This window comes from Harpia harpyja, chromosome 8 (genome assembly GCF_026419915.1).
Source record: "Harpia harpyja isolate bHarHar1 chromosome 8, bHarHar1 primary haplotype, whole genome shotgun sequence".
NCBI lineage: Eukaryota > Metazoa > Chordata > Aves > Accipitriformes > Accipitridae > Harpia > Harpia harpyja.
Window position 1 is genome coordinate 16,787,355 of NC_068947.1, and position 16,353 is coordinate 16,803,707.

Below are 16,353 nucleotides of genomic sequence, written 5' to 3' on the forward strand. Positions count from 1 at the left end.
GTCATTTGTATTACAGATGTGAAATGCTACTGTTCTGACTTAGGAGCATTTTACAGTCACTTTTCATTGATAACTGCAGATATAGGGAAGATTTGGTCCCAAGGCAAGCTTTGTTATTAACTTTAATAGTAGCAGGATCTGAGTGTTAAAGCTGCTGTCTCTTATTTGGGAGTACACAAAGATCACAAGTGAAATATGTCCATGGTATGCAGGGGAAGAACAAACATACAATGAGGAAAAAAATATAGTCTGGGAGAGCTGTTGGTCTCAGTGGTTAAGAGGGAGAGTGAGCGGTGAAACAGAGGCACTGAGGAGTACATGCCGTGCTGGTTGTTACCTGGTAGTTCCTGGCAGAGTTCAGCCCAGTGCTGAGCTGGGCTCTATTTCTAGTGCCCTCTGCCACCTTTTCAGCTAACCAGTTCTGGTTTTTCAAAACTACCATGGTAAATCTGGTAGGGATTAACACTTTTATTTAAAAGACTGTGGATGTTTTAAGTTATTTAGCACTGCCTTCTTCCTGCTTAAATTAGGGCATGTATCCTGAATGGAAAATACTTCAAGTATATTGACCTTATGCAGTAGGAACTGTTTTATGGGTTTGTGATTAGCCTTTCTTTCAAGGTTTTGTGATATAATTTTCAGCAAAGTTCAACTGCTTAAAACTATCAGAGGCCTTAAATTGAGTGAAATCATTGTAAGGCTTTAGGTTGTCTTAATGACCTACATTTATAGGTTGTTAAATTGTGTCGAAATGCTGGGGCCTACAGCTGTGAGCCTAATAAAAAAAACTTCTTGTTTATTCTGATGATTGCTCTGTATGGATAGGAATAAAGACTACATGTTTGTTTGTCAGCTGCATGTATTTATGAACTGTTCTTCTTGCTGTGGATGTGCACCCAACTTGAGCCACACATGGAGATTTACTTGGTTTTTGTTTGTTACTCCAGGGTACCATTTCATTGTGCACTTAGGGCTTTTAGATTAAATTAACACCGTGTCCATATTTCTTTGTCTTTTGGGTTATCACAGGTTATTGACCATAAATTGTATGAAAGTCGCACTGAATTTGACAGTGCAGTTGACAAAGTCCTTGAAGAATTCTCAGTTGAACTGATCTGTCTGGCTGGATTTATGCGAATACTGTCAGGTCCTTTTGTCAAAAAATGGGAAGGTAAGCACAGCTTAGTAGTGTATGCATTTAAAAAACAGTAACTTTATAGCTTACCCTCAGGAAAAAGAAAATGGGAAAAATATAGAAAAGGGACCATATTAGTTCTGGGTTTGCAGGAAACTAGACTCTTCCCATCTTGTAAGGAAAAGGAAGAGAAAGAGAAAGGCAGTATTTTTTCCCTTCCCTCTATCATTTCCACAGAGGTTTAAGGAAGTCAGGGGCAAATGCGGATCTTGTAGTCTTTGATTTCTTAGAAAATATTTTAAAATAAGGCTGTGAAGACTTTAGACCTCTGCAAACATGAGGTGCAGGGCAAATTGTTGCCTAAGCAGTAGGTCTTGGCTTGGGAGAGGTGAGCATTCAGCCACTGAGAATTCCTTTCCCTAACAGATGAGTTGCTTTGGCTGCATATAAAACTGCAAAACTGAGCAGCAGTATGCAGGTCCTGTTAACAAGACCTTCAATCTTCTGGTCAGACATCCTAGGAGCTGTCTGAATCCAAGGGTGGCATGTTTCACAGACAGATTCAGCTCTTGTTTGTCCAAAGTGTTCACAGTGTCTCCATTCTGGTCATCTTACAATTTTTCCAGGTCTTTGTTAGAGCCTTCTTCAGTGGCTGCTCTCCCTCCCCCAGTAGTTGCATTCTTATTATTATTATCTCTTTCTGTTTCTTTTAGAGTCCTGAATCACACAGAGACAGCTGCTATTCTCACTGTTTGCTCTGCTTTGGGTTCAGTCATGGTTACTTAAAACTAGTTGTTGCTCATACCAGTTACAAGGCTGGTCAGCCTATACATTGCAGCTCTCCAGGCAGCCTTTATTGTTCACATGGTGACTTTTGTGTTACCCTGGGTGTGTCTATGACACAGACCTTTTACACCTGAACTCCTTTTGAAACCTCTCTTTAGAATCAGTGGAGCAAACCAGGCATTCCTAGGAGGCAATTCATTTTATGCTAAAGCTGTCAGCTAAAGTAGAAGTCAGAGGAATTGTTCTTGTTTCTCTCCGTTATGGAGTCCGGAAGATGAAGATGTAAATGTCTGTGCTGTAGACAGCTGCAGTTAGGAGAGAGGAATCCCTCACTACAGGAGATGTGTTTTGAGCAGAGTATCTGTGTAGAGGATGGAAGAGAACTTTCTCTAGTGCAGAGATCTTGTACAAATAAAGGATGAGTTTAGTTCCCTTTGATTTAGGGACAGAGCACTTCCAGCGCTGATGATCACCCTGCACAGTGCAGGATTTGCATTACATGTATACCTGGCCTGAGAGCAAAGGAAAAGACTTTCTTCGATACAGGATGGCTGACTGATTTTTTGGATGTCCAGCACTGAATTGAGCTTCAAAACAGGTACCTACCTGAGCTCTGACCAAGAGTATGCTTCAATTAGGTCTTAGATGTGAGCTCAAACATTCAGTTCAGCTCAGCGGTCTGTGCCAGCTAACAGGAGCCTGCTGTAAAACTCTGACCCAGCCATGCCTAGGCACTGACTACCCTAAATTATCCAGGAGTAATCAATTCTTGTTGCTTCTGTCTTAAAAGCTGTTACTTTTTCTTTTTCTTGCAGTCACAAGGGCATAGAACATGAAGTTAGTTGTGAAACTCTTTCTTTGTTTAACGGCCCTGAAATGTTAATTTTGAATGTTAACATAAAGGACAGATTAAAAAACAAAACTAAAACAAGCAAACGGAAAGCCACATTCCTTTAGAGCAGTTTCCAACAGTGCTGTAATGAGAAACTGGGGAAACTCATACAGATGTGCAGAGTGTTGTTTTCAGCTCACTGTCCCGAATACCTTTTGCTCAAGCAGCAGGCAGGGAGATGCTGATGCTTAAAAAGGGGTATTTTTGAGATACAAACCACATTCGGGATACCACTGAAGATCAGTCAATACATTTGCCTCTTTAATTTGCACAGGTCAGTATCTGCATGAGTTATTGCAGTGAGAGTGCAGGTTTTGAATGGTGCTGCCAGAAATGGCCTTCACTTCACATTACAAAATCATAAGCCTCTATTTTGGTACACCGCGGCCTCCGCCAGCATATGTCAGCTCAGTCTCGCTGCTTGGCATTTAGCTGGCGTTCAATGAATCCTTATGACATACAGTCTTCCTAAACAGGAGACATGCAGAGACGGTGTGGGTGTAGCATACTGTGGTATAAATAGTATCGATGGCCACTTTTTTTTATCCTGTAAGGGTTTGGACTGAATCTAAGAGAAGATCTAGGGCTGTCAAGCACCTTTTGACTTCAGTGTGGTCCAGAATGGGTGGGAGGATTTGTCACAGACATATTAGGAGCAGACAGGGGAAGTCTGCCAGAAGAAAGTAAGTTTTCTCATGGTTTAACTGTCGCATTGCTGTAGTGGTGAGACCCTGAGATCACGGGCAGCCACTCTCCCCTACTTTACAGCTAGGTGGGAACTCAGGCATATGCTGTCTCTTTTAAGGGAGATGTAAGGTACAGGCTTCCCAGGGTTATAACCACGGTCGCACCTGGTTGAGCATCAGAGCATTATCAATTTCAAGATCCTCCAGCCAACTTTCCGCATGGAAAGTAGTAGCGGTAGACAGGTGCTTTTCAGAAGGACGGAGAGAAGGGCTCCTATATGAGCAGCTGTTGTTTTTTATTAAGCCAAAACAGGTGTGGAGGAAAAGTCCAGGCTAAAGAATTTTTGCTTTGTCACAGGGGGGTCTGTTATGTCATTTGAAACTGCACTGAGTTTCTTCAGGGTGATGGGTTTGTGAGAAAGAGGAATGTACTTGTGATCAAAGAAGAGAAGAACAAGATGCCAAGGGAAAGGACAGCTACATCCAAAAAATTAATCATTATTAGTCGCTGGAGAAATATGCTTTAGCCATGCAATTATTCGTAACTGATTGCTGTCCTTGATTTTTCTGAAATAGTGAGACATTCTGAAATGCTTTGGGCTAGTTATCTGTCAGTATCATCAAAAAACAAACGTATGCAAAAGTCATGAAAACTCTTTTTCACAAATGTATTTTGTTCCTCTGTTGATTATGGTACTTTGAACACTCTGGTAAGGCTGCATGCTAAAAGACAATGACCTCACTTATAATTTTCCAGGAAAAATATTGAACATCCACCCATCTCTACTGCCTTCTTTTAAGGGAGCAAATGCCCACAAATTGGTGTTACAAGCTGGAGTCCGAGTCACAGGCTGTACTGTACACTTTGTCGCTGTAAGTACTTCCTTCTCCCTTCCTTTAACTCTATAATTCATTAGTCTTAAGATTTTTCACCTCAGAGCTTGCTTGGAACACCCGTATACCATCATGTTTGATTACCTTTTCTCCTTTGTTCATTTATAACATCATTAGACAATATAGTGCTTTAGTTTGCTGTCCCTGGAGAAGGAACTTGAAATGAATAGTCTATACAGGAGTTTAAGCTTTACCTAAGTTAACTTCTTCCCTAAGCATCCCACTGCTGCCTTCCACCAGTTGGAGTGGGGGTACTAGTTCATATAAGGCCTTGGCTAACCCAAAATCTTTATTACTACACAGCATCAACTTCTTAGATTTTATTATACAACCTTCCTTATGTGTTGCTTTCAAGAAAAAGAAAAAAGGAAAAAGAAAAAAACCCAACAAACACCACTGGAAATGGCACAAGAAGCTTAGATTTGTTAAGAAGTAATCCAATGTTTGTGGGAACAGAGAAAAACTTAACAATTTATGTTAGTCAAAAACTAAGAAAACAAAAGCCAGAGATCTCTCAACTTGGAAGATGCAAATTCTTATCAGTTCAGGGAGCATTTTTACCATTTTGTTCAGTTCTCAGGGTTGACTAATCTCCCCTCCTCTGCTGCATTCTTCAGATTGTCTTCCCCTTTTCCACTGCTCCTGAAATCTGTTCTCATGATTTTTGCTTTCTCTTGGAAAAAGACAAAACTATTTTTCCAGATAGAAGGAAAAATTGCATTCCTTTCTCCATGATATGACTTCGGGTTTCTTCTCTGTGTGGCAATGTACTGAGAAACAATAACTAAACAGCAGGGATCTGCCTCATTAACATGCAAAAGAAAGATCTGCTGGGACTTCTAGTCCAGCTCTGTGCCAAAGCTTGGCTAATTCACTCTTCTGAATTGAAATGTCATCATTTTGTCCTATTTAGCCTGTCATGTCCCCAGTTAACATGGCTTTTGTTGTTTTCTGTAGCAGAAATGCTACTCACTGGTGTTCTGCCTACCTCCTCTTTTTCTTTGAACCCTATACTTCTGTTAGTTCCTCACAGGCCAATGTGAGTGCCAGCACCTTTTCTGCAGTCCTCACACTAGCCCAAATTCATGTTTCCTGTACTAGCGTAATGATAAACAGATCCCCGAGGCAGCTGGATTGCATTCATTGTCATACAGCTGGGCCCCCTTCTCTCTCCTCTTTCAACCGTACAGACTTTCTGGCTATTGCTTTTACAGGAGGAAGTTGACGCTGGAGCAATCATTTTCCAAGAGGCTGTTCCAGTTAAGGTTGGTGACACGGTGGAGACCCTGTCCGAAAGGGTGAAGGAGGCCGAGCACCGGGCCTTCCCAGCTGCTCTGCAGCTTGTCGCCAGCGGGGCCGTACAGGTGGGGGAAGCTGGCAAGATCTACTGGAAGTAGGAGCAGCGTGTCCACCAGCGTCCTCAGATGGGAGAGCTGGGGTGCCTTAATTGATCAAAACTGAGGTCACAGCCTAATAACACACACGCTCTATTCTCTTCACAAAGTGTCCTCAACACAGAGTTTACCATGTCAGGTTCTCACTCAAATGGTTAAAGATTCAAAGTAAAATCCGGAGAAAGCCACAAACAGGAATATTAAGGCAGGGGGCTGTTCTCAGTAGTTTCAGCAATGGCTCTGTTACATGCTTCCTAATTATAATCACTTCCTTGGCTAACATTTCGGTTCTCAATCACTTTCTTAGCAAAAAAAAAACCCTATTCAGTTGGTTACAGAGAGATCTGAGCATCTCTGAGATTAACTTAGGAACATCAGTATTACTCTCTAACAGACCATACAGGCTGTAACAGGGGATTCTCTTTTCATATGCTGTGAAGTGTTTGCGAGGAAAAGTAATGGAACTAGTACAATGGAAGAGACGGCTAAAGGCAAAAAAATAAAAACCTCTAGCCAAAACAAGAAAAGCTGGCCTCCCAAAACACTAACTATTCCTGCACATAGTAAAATGGATTTTTTTCCATACAGTTTCTGTTTTAATGGTGGTAGATCTTGTCTGGCCCAGATTCTGGACATATCCTGTAATTTCAAATATTGGACCTACTATCAATCAGATGCTAAATAGAATTAAATGTCTGCTGACCGTTTGCCTTCGAGCATCCCCATGTGAATCCCCATATGAATTCCCCTTACAGATTTGTCCAGAACCAAAAGGGTTGGGTTGGGGTTTTTTTTGAATGAGCAGAAAGGGAGTTAGGACTAGATACAAAATGTGTTCTTGGCTTGTGAGACATTCTTCAGAAATTATGCTAAAGTTAAGTGCCTTTATTCTTGGAACAGTATTTTCACCTGGAATAATACTGATGGAAACCCAGTAAATGCTATCATTCTGAAAACAATGAGGTTTTTCGTACAGCTCAACTCTTGTGAAAAAACACCTGGTTTTCTCTTAATGTTTTAGTATAGTTGTGAAAACATTTTGATGTATTTACTAAAATAATCAAATACAAACCAGAAGCATCTGACTGAAGCTGATTATGTATGTTTTAGAGCTCCCCTTTAACACAGAGAAAGCTGATTTGTATTCTGTGCACTGATGTCCTTATGGTGCTTCCATGTTGACAAAATCTCAATTTGGATTTGAAATAAAGTCTAATAAAGTTAAAAAATTAGATATCAAAATCTTTCCTTGGAATTCCTTTACCAGGGGTATAAGCTGGAGGAGGAGTTTGTGAAACAGAATTTAACTTCGTCTACAGTGCAGCAACTGTAAATCAGTTTGTGAGGTTACAGATGTGTGCAATCCTGCATAAGTTAGTAATGATTCGTGGAGTGTGGTGACTACTGTTTCAGTGGCCAGATGGTCCATGATGAAGAAACTTGCTGACAAAATATTCCTGTCATCATTTGTCACCGAAGATAAAGCTCAAGCAAATACAGAGGAAAATGACATGGTCAAATTTAATTTGCTTGTAAAGGGCAAAGAATAAAAGCTAAGCCTTCATCCCAGCATTTTTCTTTACAAACCTGCCCTCTCACAGAACTGCCTCCCCTGCAGGCAAACTGCCCACCAAGGCTTGAAATGCAGCCTGTCTCAGTGAGAATGCAAAAGATGCAGGGAGCATCCAGCTCTGGGAGGGGTTCAGCCCGCACAAGTTCAGTGCCTTAGTCATGACAAAATAAACATTTTACAAGTCAAAAGAAATTGTACCTAAGTTAACTCATGTGTTAGAAGGAGTAAGACTACTAGGGGTGAAATCAGTACCTGTACAGTTAATAAATAAAACATTATTTTAAAAGCAGTTTAAGCACTGCCAGCAAGGCCAACAGCGGAAGACCCAGGCACTCCAAAGCCAATACCCCACACCATCACAGACAGCTTGATGAAGACTCGGGTATTTTGCCATCTAAGGCTGATGACAAATGGGATTTAAGCACCTATCGGCATTTCTACAAATGCATAAAAAGGAATTTCATTGTGAACCAGATCTTTGGCTAGATGGCTTTGCTTCAGTTACCACTCTGTAAAAAGAATTAAATAGATTCATAGACTATCACCACACCCAATCTCAGAGGGATGCCAGGAACACAATTAGAGAAGGAGTTGTTCAATACCATAGTGATCACCTGGAGACCTATCAGAGCACAATAACTAGCACCCTATTCTCTTTTAACATTTTATTTGTTGAGTTTGGAACATTCAGTCATGCATGCTATGCAATTCAAATAATATACAACAGGAAGTTACTACACAGTTACAACAGACTGAAAGCAAACTAAGCAATGTGTTTATCATAAAAATTATCTATATATACCAAACATTTGTTAATCTTGCCTTGTTACAGTTCTTCCTATTTCTCCCAGATCATGAAAAATACATGTTCCTTGCTCCAGTCATTGGAGTGCAAGAGACAAATACAGATTTCTGTACATAAATGGCAAAGCTTACAGGAGGGAACTGAATCTTTCTCCCCTCCTGAAACACCACTAGCTACACATTAAAAAAAAAAAAAAAAAAAAGAAAAATTTAGACTTTCTAACTGGAGCTGACTCATATTCTCAAACAGCCTGATACAGCCAAGAGCAAGATATACAGTATGCCCCTTACTAGTACAGTATAGGTAATACCAAAAGAAGAATGCATTTTTTTCACTGCATCTAATGGCTGTTAGCGATCCCTCCTCTGGAAAATTCAGTTCTGGCTACTTCTGTTCTAGTTTGTTCAAGTAGCTTCTTAGCTAGCTTTCTTCCTCTGATTTGTTACTTGCATGCAAGTCATTATTCCAGCAGATATAAAAAAAGCTTCCACAGCAAAAGGCTTATTTAACAGCAGCGACTCCCTGGACCAAGCCAATCATTCAATCAACAAAGAAAACAGATTTTCCTGCTACTGCAAGTTAAGCTGAGGATGTCTTGTTCTGCTGATTTCAAAGATTAAGGAAGAAAAAATGCCTGAAATCTGGTGTTTCTAGTCCCTCTAATCAAATTTTCATCCCTCAAGATCAAAATGTTTTAATATGAAATTCTGGGAATGTCTATGCACCCCTCCCTTTCAAGGAGCAGGGGAAAGTGTCTACATGTATGTTCAGTACGCACTATTACATCATATTGACAATCTGTGAAAGGGAGTTTGTTTCATTTTGGTTTGCCTTCTGAAGGTTCCCTGCCTTTTTGGCCTTCGGATCTTGTGCTTGGCAGCTCACTAGACTGGCTCCCACAGAGGTGCATGTTTACATGTCTGCTTCTCCAGTGTACCGTGAGGCGCTCCCACGGTGGTGGGGATCACAAGGATGAGGTCTTTGTAGGCTCCCACCTTCTCCCACAGAACTATACATTCGTCCCTAATGCTTGTTCACTCCCAAATCCACACTGTGCCAGGCTGGGCCTCACTTCTGATCTGCCCCAACATGTCTGGCCTCTTCCATCCAACAGGAGCTGGTCACCCTCTTGCAGCAGCATGGTTCCTGTTTGTGGTTGCTTTGTGAAGCTCTTGGTGCTCTGCAATGTGATGCAGCCAATAAAAATTGATCCCTTGGAAGAATTAATTTCCCTCTGAAGCACTAGACCACTTTTACAGCTGAAGCCCCCTCTTTGACTTGTAACACAGTATGTCCTTTACAGATGAAAAAACAGAACAAAAAGAAATTCAAAATCTGAAATGATATCTTGGCTTCCACCGCCAATTTTGCAAAAGGAGTGTAACTAAAGCTGCAAGCTAAGGGAAAAGAATCACGGCTCAGAATGGAAACCTGTGACACTGATATGCCTGCAAAGAGAAGCACATGGAGGGCAGGGAGGAGGAGGGAGGAGGGAAAGATGAGCAGAGAGCAAGCCACTCATTAAACTGGCTACACCACATCATTTTCTTGAGGCTCCAGAGCTACGAGAGAGGATGTGCAGTCTCTCTTCTCTTCTTGAAGACACGGACTTTGACTCTCTTGTTTCCAGTAGGTTTTACCATCGGCTCCTAACTGCACTGCTCCACTGGCCACCAGCTGCAGGGCGATGGGAAAAGCCCGACACTCAGCTTCTTTAACCCTTTCTGACAGTGTCTCCTCGGTGTCGTCCACCTTCACAGATACTGGCTCCTGGTGGATCACTGCTTTTGGACTAGATTCCTCCTAAAATTGGATATTGGGAGTCTTTTAGAAGAGGCTGGTGAACTGTCTCAGGAAGGTTATGGATGGGCAGAGAAAGTCTCATGAAAGATCTAGGCAAGCACATGTGTAGTTTTGTGCAGGAGGCTTAAAGTACATCTGGAGAGGCTTGCCACCTCCATTATGGGGACCTACATTACATCAGGGCGTATAGCGGGAAGAGAGACATGGGCTAGAAGATTCAGAGCGTAGTTTGCTGAGAGTAGGAGAAACTGAAAACCCATAATATGAAGGAAGAAGATGGGACCTCAAGAAACTACAAATGCAATGTAACCCCCAGTTCTTCCTGGTTTTACTGGTAACAATCCCAAGATTTCCACACATTCCTGTTACCTCTTCCTGTTTCTGCCTTCAGAAAGAACAGAAAAAAGCAAATTCCTTTTCATAACTTACTCAATGTTAGGCAAGAGGACACTTACCAGGACAAAATGAATGGTGCAGCCTGTGACTTTGAATGCACTTTGCAGGGCTTGCTGATGGGCATTTTCATCCTTGATTGGTGGGAAAAGTGATGGGGAGGCATTCAAAATTTTCCCTAGGCATCAGTGAGGGAGGAGAAAAAAAGAAAAAAACATCAATTTGAACTGAATTTCCTTTAAAAATAAAAGTGAGATGTGATTGTCAATTCAAAACAACAGCATTGAGCACCACTCGGGAGTTTAAAATGGTCTCAACTGCAGTCAGAATGTAACAGGGCATGTTCAGATTCAGGTTAAAAAGCAAAACATACACATGGTGTTATGATCTCTAAGGAAATCCGAGGAAGCACTGCTCTCGTCTGAGGAAACACTGCTCTTCCAGGAACACAGGTGATGGTGTGCAGGCTTTGGCAGTAGCCAGGCAAGCATGTTTCAGTTAAGGCCAAGGACCTCATTTGCTTTTGTGTCTGTGGATGGACAGACGGAGTGGTAAGTCTCTCCCCTCCCAGGTGACCAGCCCTCATGCTGCAGATGAGGGGCTTGGAAGCGGAGGATGTCAGACTGCAGCTTCATGCAGAGCCACCACACAGATGGAAGTGATTTTCATAGGAAACATCATTCCCAAAGGAACCTGTCCAAGTGCAATCTGCATAGTGAGTGAGTAACTTTTGAGCAAGGCCTCAGGAGCTAGCACTTGGTGCCCTGCGCCAGGAGGAAAGAGGAGTGTGTGTTCCGGGCTCCACTGGCCTGGAATGTGTCTAAAGAAACCTCTGCCCCACAGCAGAGTCACACTCACTCAGGGGTCTGTAACGGCTGTATTTCCAGCACACAGTACAGAGTAGTGCTATGTGGTGCAGCCCTCAGGGCAGCACAGGAGGGAAATGAACTGAAAAATCGGTCTCTCTCCCATTTTTTTCTGAGTGAGAACTGCAGGGAGTAAGTTCAGCACAACTCCCCAGCACAGCTCCTTGACAAATGACACAGTTGTTACACTACCTGTCCCCTACTGCAGACAGAACCAAACTCCTGCCTGCTTCCCAGGCATTTCTCTTTCCCAGAAGAAAGGCACACAGACCAACTTCATGACCCTGATTTTGCCCCTCTGTTACTCCTTATGCCAGCACAAGGCGTTTCTCTGACAATACACAGTCAGAATCCCAGCACAGTCCCACTGGCTGGAATGAATGAAGGCATAGGGCAGCCCCACTGATTTACGTGCAAACCTCAGTGTCAGCAAGGCTGAGAGAGATTTAACCAAAAGATGAAGAACTGACTGTGTAATTCTGGTGAGACCAAGCATCCGTATTTTAATTTCTCTTCTACACGTATAATTTCTTACCTTTCCATTTTCTGAGAAAAGGACTGGACAAAATTCTCATAAATCCTGAAAGACATATTAGTTCAACAGCAAATTCTTCAAGAACTCGGTCAATCGTGCTGTCAAATTCAGAGCGACTCCCATATAACTTATGATCAATCACCTAAAATATTAAAACACATCAAAAGCCATATCAAGGAAATAACTTCATGTGAATGAGAGCAGCTACTTGGGCAACAAAGAGAAAGCAAACTGGATTCATTCCAGGACAATCAAGGATTTAAGAAGCTATAAGTTGGTACATTATTCAGGACATTTGTGATTTTTCACATTCATATAAACATTCCTGGGAACGCCCTGATCACTTGCTAGCTAACACTCGCTGTATCACACAGGATGCTTTCTAGGACGTGTAGAAAATCGGCACAAAAAGAAGCCAACTGTGAAAAGAGAAACATGTGGGTAATGTGGTGTAGGGTGAAATAAGGGGGAACACATTGGAAGATACTGACGTCTTACTCCAGAACGTCTAGCCGAAGACTAAAGTAAAAATAGTAATGAGTCATTGACAACATCACCACCAGTTAGTCTGTAGTGGCTTACTGAAAACCATGAACTTATCTAAAAAGACAACAAATTGGCCAGACATTCTGTGTAAGGGGAGGAGGAGTCAGGAACTTTTTTATTTCTACTCCACCTATCAGCCTCAGCTCCCAAGGTAAGTGTTGATTCCTGACTCTGTTCATGAGGACATTAAAATAAGGAGCTAACAAAGCTGTCATGCTCTTGCCTATGAAAATGTGAATGAGTAACATAACTTTTTTTCTAGAGATGAGTCTTTATACCTCCGGTAAAAAAGTAATGTGAACCCAACTCAGCTGTTGAGGAAGCTTGCTGAAAACTTTTTAATGCATAGAGCCTCTAAGTATTTATTTCCATCTGTGCATAGCTCTACGAACATGATAACTGCTCAAAATCATTTTATGTTAGAAGGAGATGTTCCTGATGGGCTGCATTTGAAATCCCAAGTTGGTGAAAGTTTTCAGAAGCCATGTTCTGTACTTTGACAACTACGATGACATGATGGTAGTCCATTTCTATATTTTTTTTTATATGAAACAAACCAGTGAAAGTTTCTGTAACACAGTGCTACTCTACTGACCACAGGCAGGAGAAAAGACGTGTATGGTACCACCGAAAGTGACTGAGCACAACATGAAATAAAGGTCTTTCTAAAAAGGGATGAGCCAAGGAGACAAAATGCTTATATGTTTTGCAGACCCTGAACTCTTACTGATTTCAGTTAAAACTTGAAGCTGCATGGGCTACAGTCTCAGACCAAATTATCAAAGCATTTGCAGTTTTAGTCCCTTCCTAACTCTGGACTGTAGCACTCGCTGAAGAGTGAAAGACTCACAGCCTCCAATGAGCACTGTCCATACAGCTTTCAGCTCTGTCTCTACTCATAACTTTGACAGCTTTGTACTACATCCACTTATCCACGGTAAAAGTTTTAAACAAAAGTGAAACATGAATGCTCACCAAGCATTTCATAAAAACGTACGGATTCAGTAGCTGTGAGTCGGTGACAAAAAGCAAAGGAAATGTGTGTCTTTACCCTGGTGGGAATTCCAGCCCGGGCTGCATTTCGTAGTTCTTCCACACCAGACTTGTTGGAGATGACAAGGACAACTCGAGCACAACTGCCTGGCTCTTTTGCATAACTGATGAGCGCAGCAAGGTTTGTGCCTCAAATGAAGAGAGAGCAAACATTCATGAAATAGGTGAGCAGCTATGTCACTGAGAATTGGCTCTCAGTCACGTTTATCTAAAAAAAAATCTTGTTTTCAACAACTGCACAAATAGAAGAGGACTAAAGGAATTTGTGCACTAATAAAGCTCATTTGTTAAGCAGTACAATACAACTTCTTGACTTCCAGTCAAAATGCAGCCTTGGTTTTAGAAGGCTCCATAGACTCTACTCAAAAAAAGGCAAGGTGGATGCACTTGTATCAGGGCTGAATTCAGCCTCTCCTTTGTGAGGACATTTCTCTGTGTGATGACAAATGAAAGCTCACCTGTTCCAGAGACGAGAACAGCTACTTTAACTTTGTTCTTTCTGGGTTGGTGTTGACCCTCACCAACAGTGTTATTCAGCAGATGCCGGGGGCTGCTCAGCTGCAGAGCTTCTAGAAGATTCTCCACTTCGATGTGAGAACCTCCTCCATATATGTGAGGAAAATGTTAAAACACCTTAGACTTTACTTTTCCATCCAAATTTACTTCGTATAGTTTTTTAATCATAAGTTTCAATTATCAGCAATTAATTTATGCTAGCACTAACTGAACTACAAAAACGTGTACTATTTGAACAAATTAACTCACACTAGTTGTGCTGATCTCTTTTGTGTTACTTACTTGCAGAATTGTTTACAAAGGCCTAGGTATGGCATCGTCTTTTCAAGGATTATCCCCATCTTTTATACCTGTCTTCCTCTTTCTCTCATGTTGCGAAATTACACTAAAAACTATGTTGACAGAACTGAGGTTGCATTTTGGCTGCCCAAACTGCTCCCCAAGCTGTTTGTTTCCCAGAGGGATTTTGGCTTACGCCTTGCTGTATGTCAATCAGTGGACATACCAGAATGAAGACTTAACCATCACATATGACTATACACAGCTGTGGCCTATCCTCAATCTTTACACGGGATCCATGTGAGTAGGGGAGGGGTTGAAGAGGAGGTGGGATGATTACCATGATTGTGGTAATATATAATCAATTAATGTTTGAGTCCTTATGGACCGTCATGAGAGGGATTTACTCAAGTCTCAAGCAGGTACCTAGGTTAGACATTATTCAAGTACTGCCACTCTGAAAACAAGACATTCACTTCTCACTATATTTAATAATGAAATCTAGATATGAGGGTGTCAAGTAGCCTCCAGCCTAGTGAAATGACAGGCAACAGATGTGAACTACACAAACTTTGCAATAGGGAGTCTCCTCAGTGCCTACTGTAGAAGATTTTAGAAAATTTAGGACTATAAGACTGTTAGAAGTTAATATAGAGTGGGTTAAGGTTATTAATGGCAACAGAGCTGCTCAACAGGCCATGAACAGCGTCCTCAGCCTGCCCCCCTGTATAGCCCCAATTCAGGACCGGATTAAAACGCAGTCAAGCTAATCGGTAGAGACAGATCAAACAAAAGATGAAAAATCAGCAAGATACAGGTGTGTAGCTGGGGAGTGAATAAAATATGTAGAACTTACAAAGATGAATGTGAAATGGAACAACCAGAGAGGTTTTTTCAGAATTGTGTAGGTACGAGACCTAAAGTAAAGGGGATGAGAAGGTGACTGACCCAAGATGGACTTCGAAACCCACAGGATGATGACTGAATGGAACAAAAGAAGAATTGATGAGATAAGATGATGATGAATGATAATGACATGGGAACCGAGATCAACTGGAAAATTACAAAGACTTTGGACTGGGATAATGGGTGGTAAAAAGGTATAAAAGAATGAGAAATTTTTGGAAGGTTGCCATTCACTGTGGTGGTGGCCCAACTCTGAGTTGTTAATAAAGCAAACCTAGAGAAATCCATGACTGAAAACTCTTTAACACCTACACAGCTGAGGACAACTGGTGCCTTGCAGGAGATGCTCAGCACTTCACAGAATCACACTCTAAAACAACTTACCCTGTATCAACTTAAAAATGAAATAGCACATCCTTAAGTGAAGACCCCTCTGAAGTGAGACAGGTGAATCTGTTACACTTTGAATCAAACCATACTCTGTTTAATTTTTGTGAGTGTCTTCATTTCCCATTAGGACACCTGCTAACCTGTGTGACAAGGGGCAACAATCTTCCCAATCAGCCAAGCTTCCTCATGTCTCTGTATGTCCTTGAGAACATGCTGAGCCAGGTCCTTCTGCACAACCAAGACTGCACCAATCCCACAATTAAAAGTCTGAGCCACCTCCTCCACGGAGAGGTTTCCCTCTTTGCAAAGCCAGCAGAATATTTCAGGAATCTTCCAACTGAGAGCATCTGAAAATGATTGAAATTTGTATATGGTCAGCACAAATGTTTGCTACCCATCTTTTATTACATACAATAACAGTGGTATATTACAAGACCCGATAGAGACTAATTCTTGCTATTCTAAGAATACTGTCCAAGGAGGAAACTGACCCAACTTCCAGTCAGCTTTATAGGTGCTGCTTAGCTAGAGGTTTCTAGCCATAATGTGTGGGAGCCAAGTCTTCTCTAGGCCTTCTAATGAGAACATGTATGAAATGATGGCAAATTAAAATGTATTCATCCCTCATCAGCCAGAAGGAAAAAGCTACAGGTGACTTACACCTCTTCTGTAAGAGATAAAGGAAGCATGGGACAAAACATCTTCTGGCTTTTTTGGACTACTTAAGCAGATCCTGTTTTCTGTTTTAAAGAATCAATAATAAAAATGTATACTTAGTTGTATTGGTGGGCAGACTGGAACAGGGCTGAGTGTTCTACACATGGATGGGAACCATGGATGGGCTTTCACAGTGATCCTACTCACACAGGCATGGCCTTGGGTTGTCTGTGGAAAGCTTGAT

General features: G+C 41.6%; 2 protein-coding genes across 2 annotated transcripts in view; one reads left to right on the forward strand and one right to left on the reverse strand.

The window, feature by feature from the left end:
- Positions 1 to 7,029, forward strand: part of GART (phosphoribosylglycinamide formyltransferase, phosphoribosylglycinamide synthetase, phosphoribosylaminoimidazole synthetase) — a 34,915-nt gene extending 27,886 nt beyond the window's left edge. The window contains exons 20-22 of the mRNA XM_052793863.1: positions 1,030 to 1,171; positions 4,257 to 4,372; positions 5,608 to 7,029. Of these exons, the coding sequence (XP_052649823.1) occupies positions 1,030 to 1,171; positions 4,257 to 4,372; positions 5,608 to 5,790 (441 nt within the window). The 3' untranslated portion in view covers positions 5,791 to 7,029. The remainder of the gene's footprint in view (positions 1 to 1,029; positions 1,172 to 4,256; positions 4,373 to 5,607) is intronic.
- Positions 7,030 to 7,850: 821 nt separating this feature from the next.
- LOC128144715 (trifunctional purine biosynthetic protein adenosine-3-like) overlaps positions 7,851 to 16,353 on the reverse strand; it is a 28,164-nt gene continuing 19,661 nt past the window's right edge. The window contains 7 exon segments of the mRNA XM_052793867.1: positions 7,851 to 9,751; positions 9,753 to 9,968; positions 10,424 to 10,539; positions 11,763 to 11,904; positions 13,360 to 13,490; positions 13,820 to 13,963; positions 15,593 to 15,799. Coding sequence (XP_052649827.1) covers positions 9,728 to 9,751; positions 9,753 to 9,968; positions 10,424 to 10,539; positions 11,763 to 11,904; positions 13,360 to 13,490; positions 13,820 to 13,963; positions 15,593 to 15,799 — 980 coding nt within the window. The 3' untranslated portion in view covers positions 7,851 to 9,727.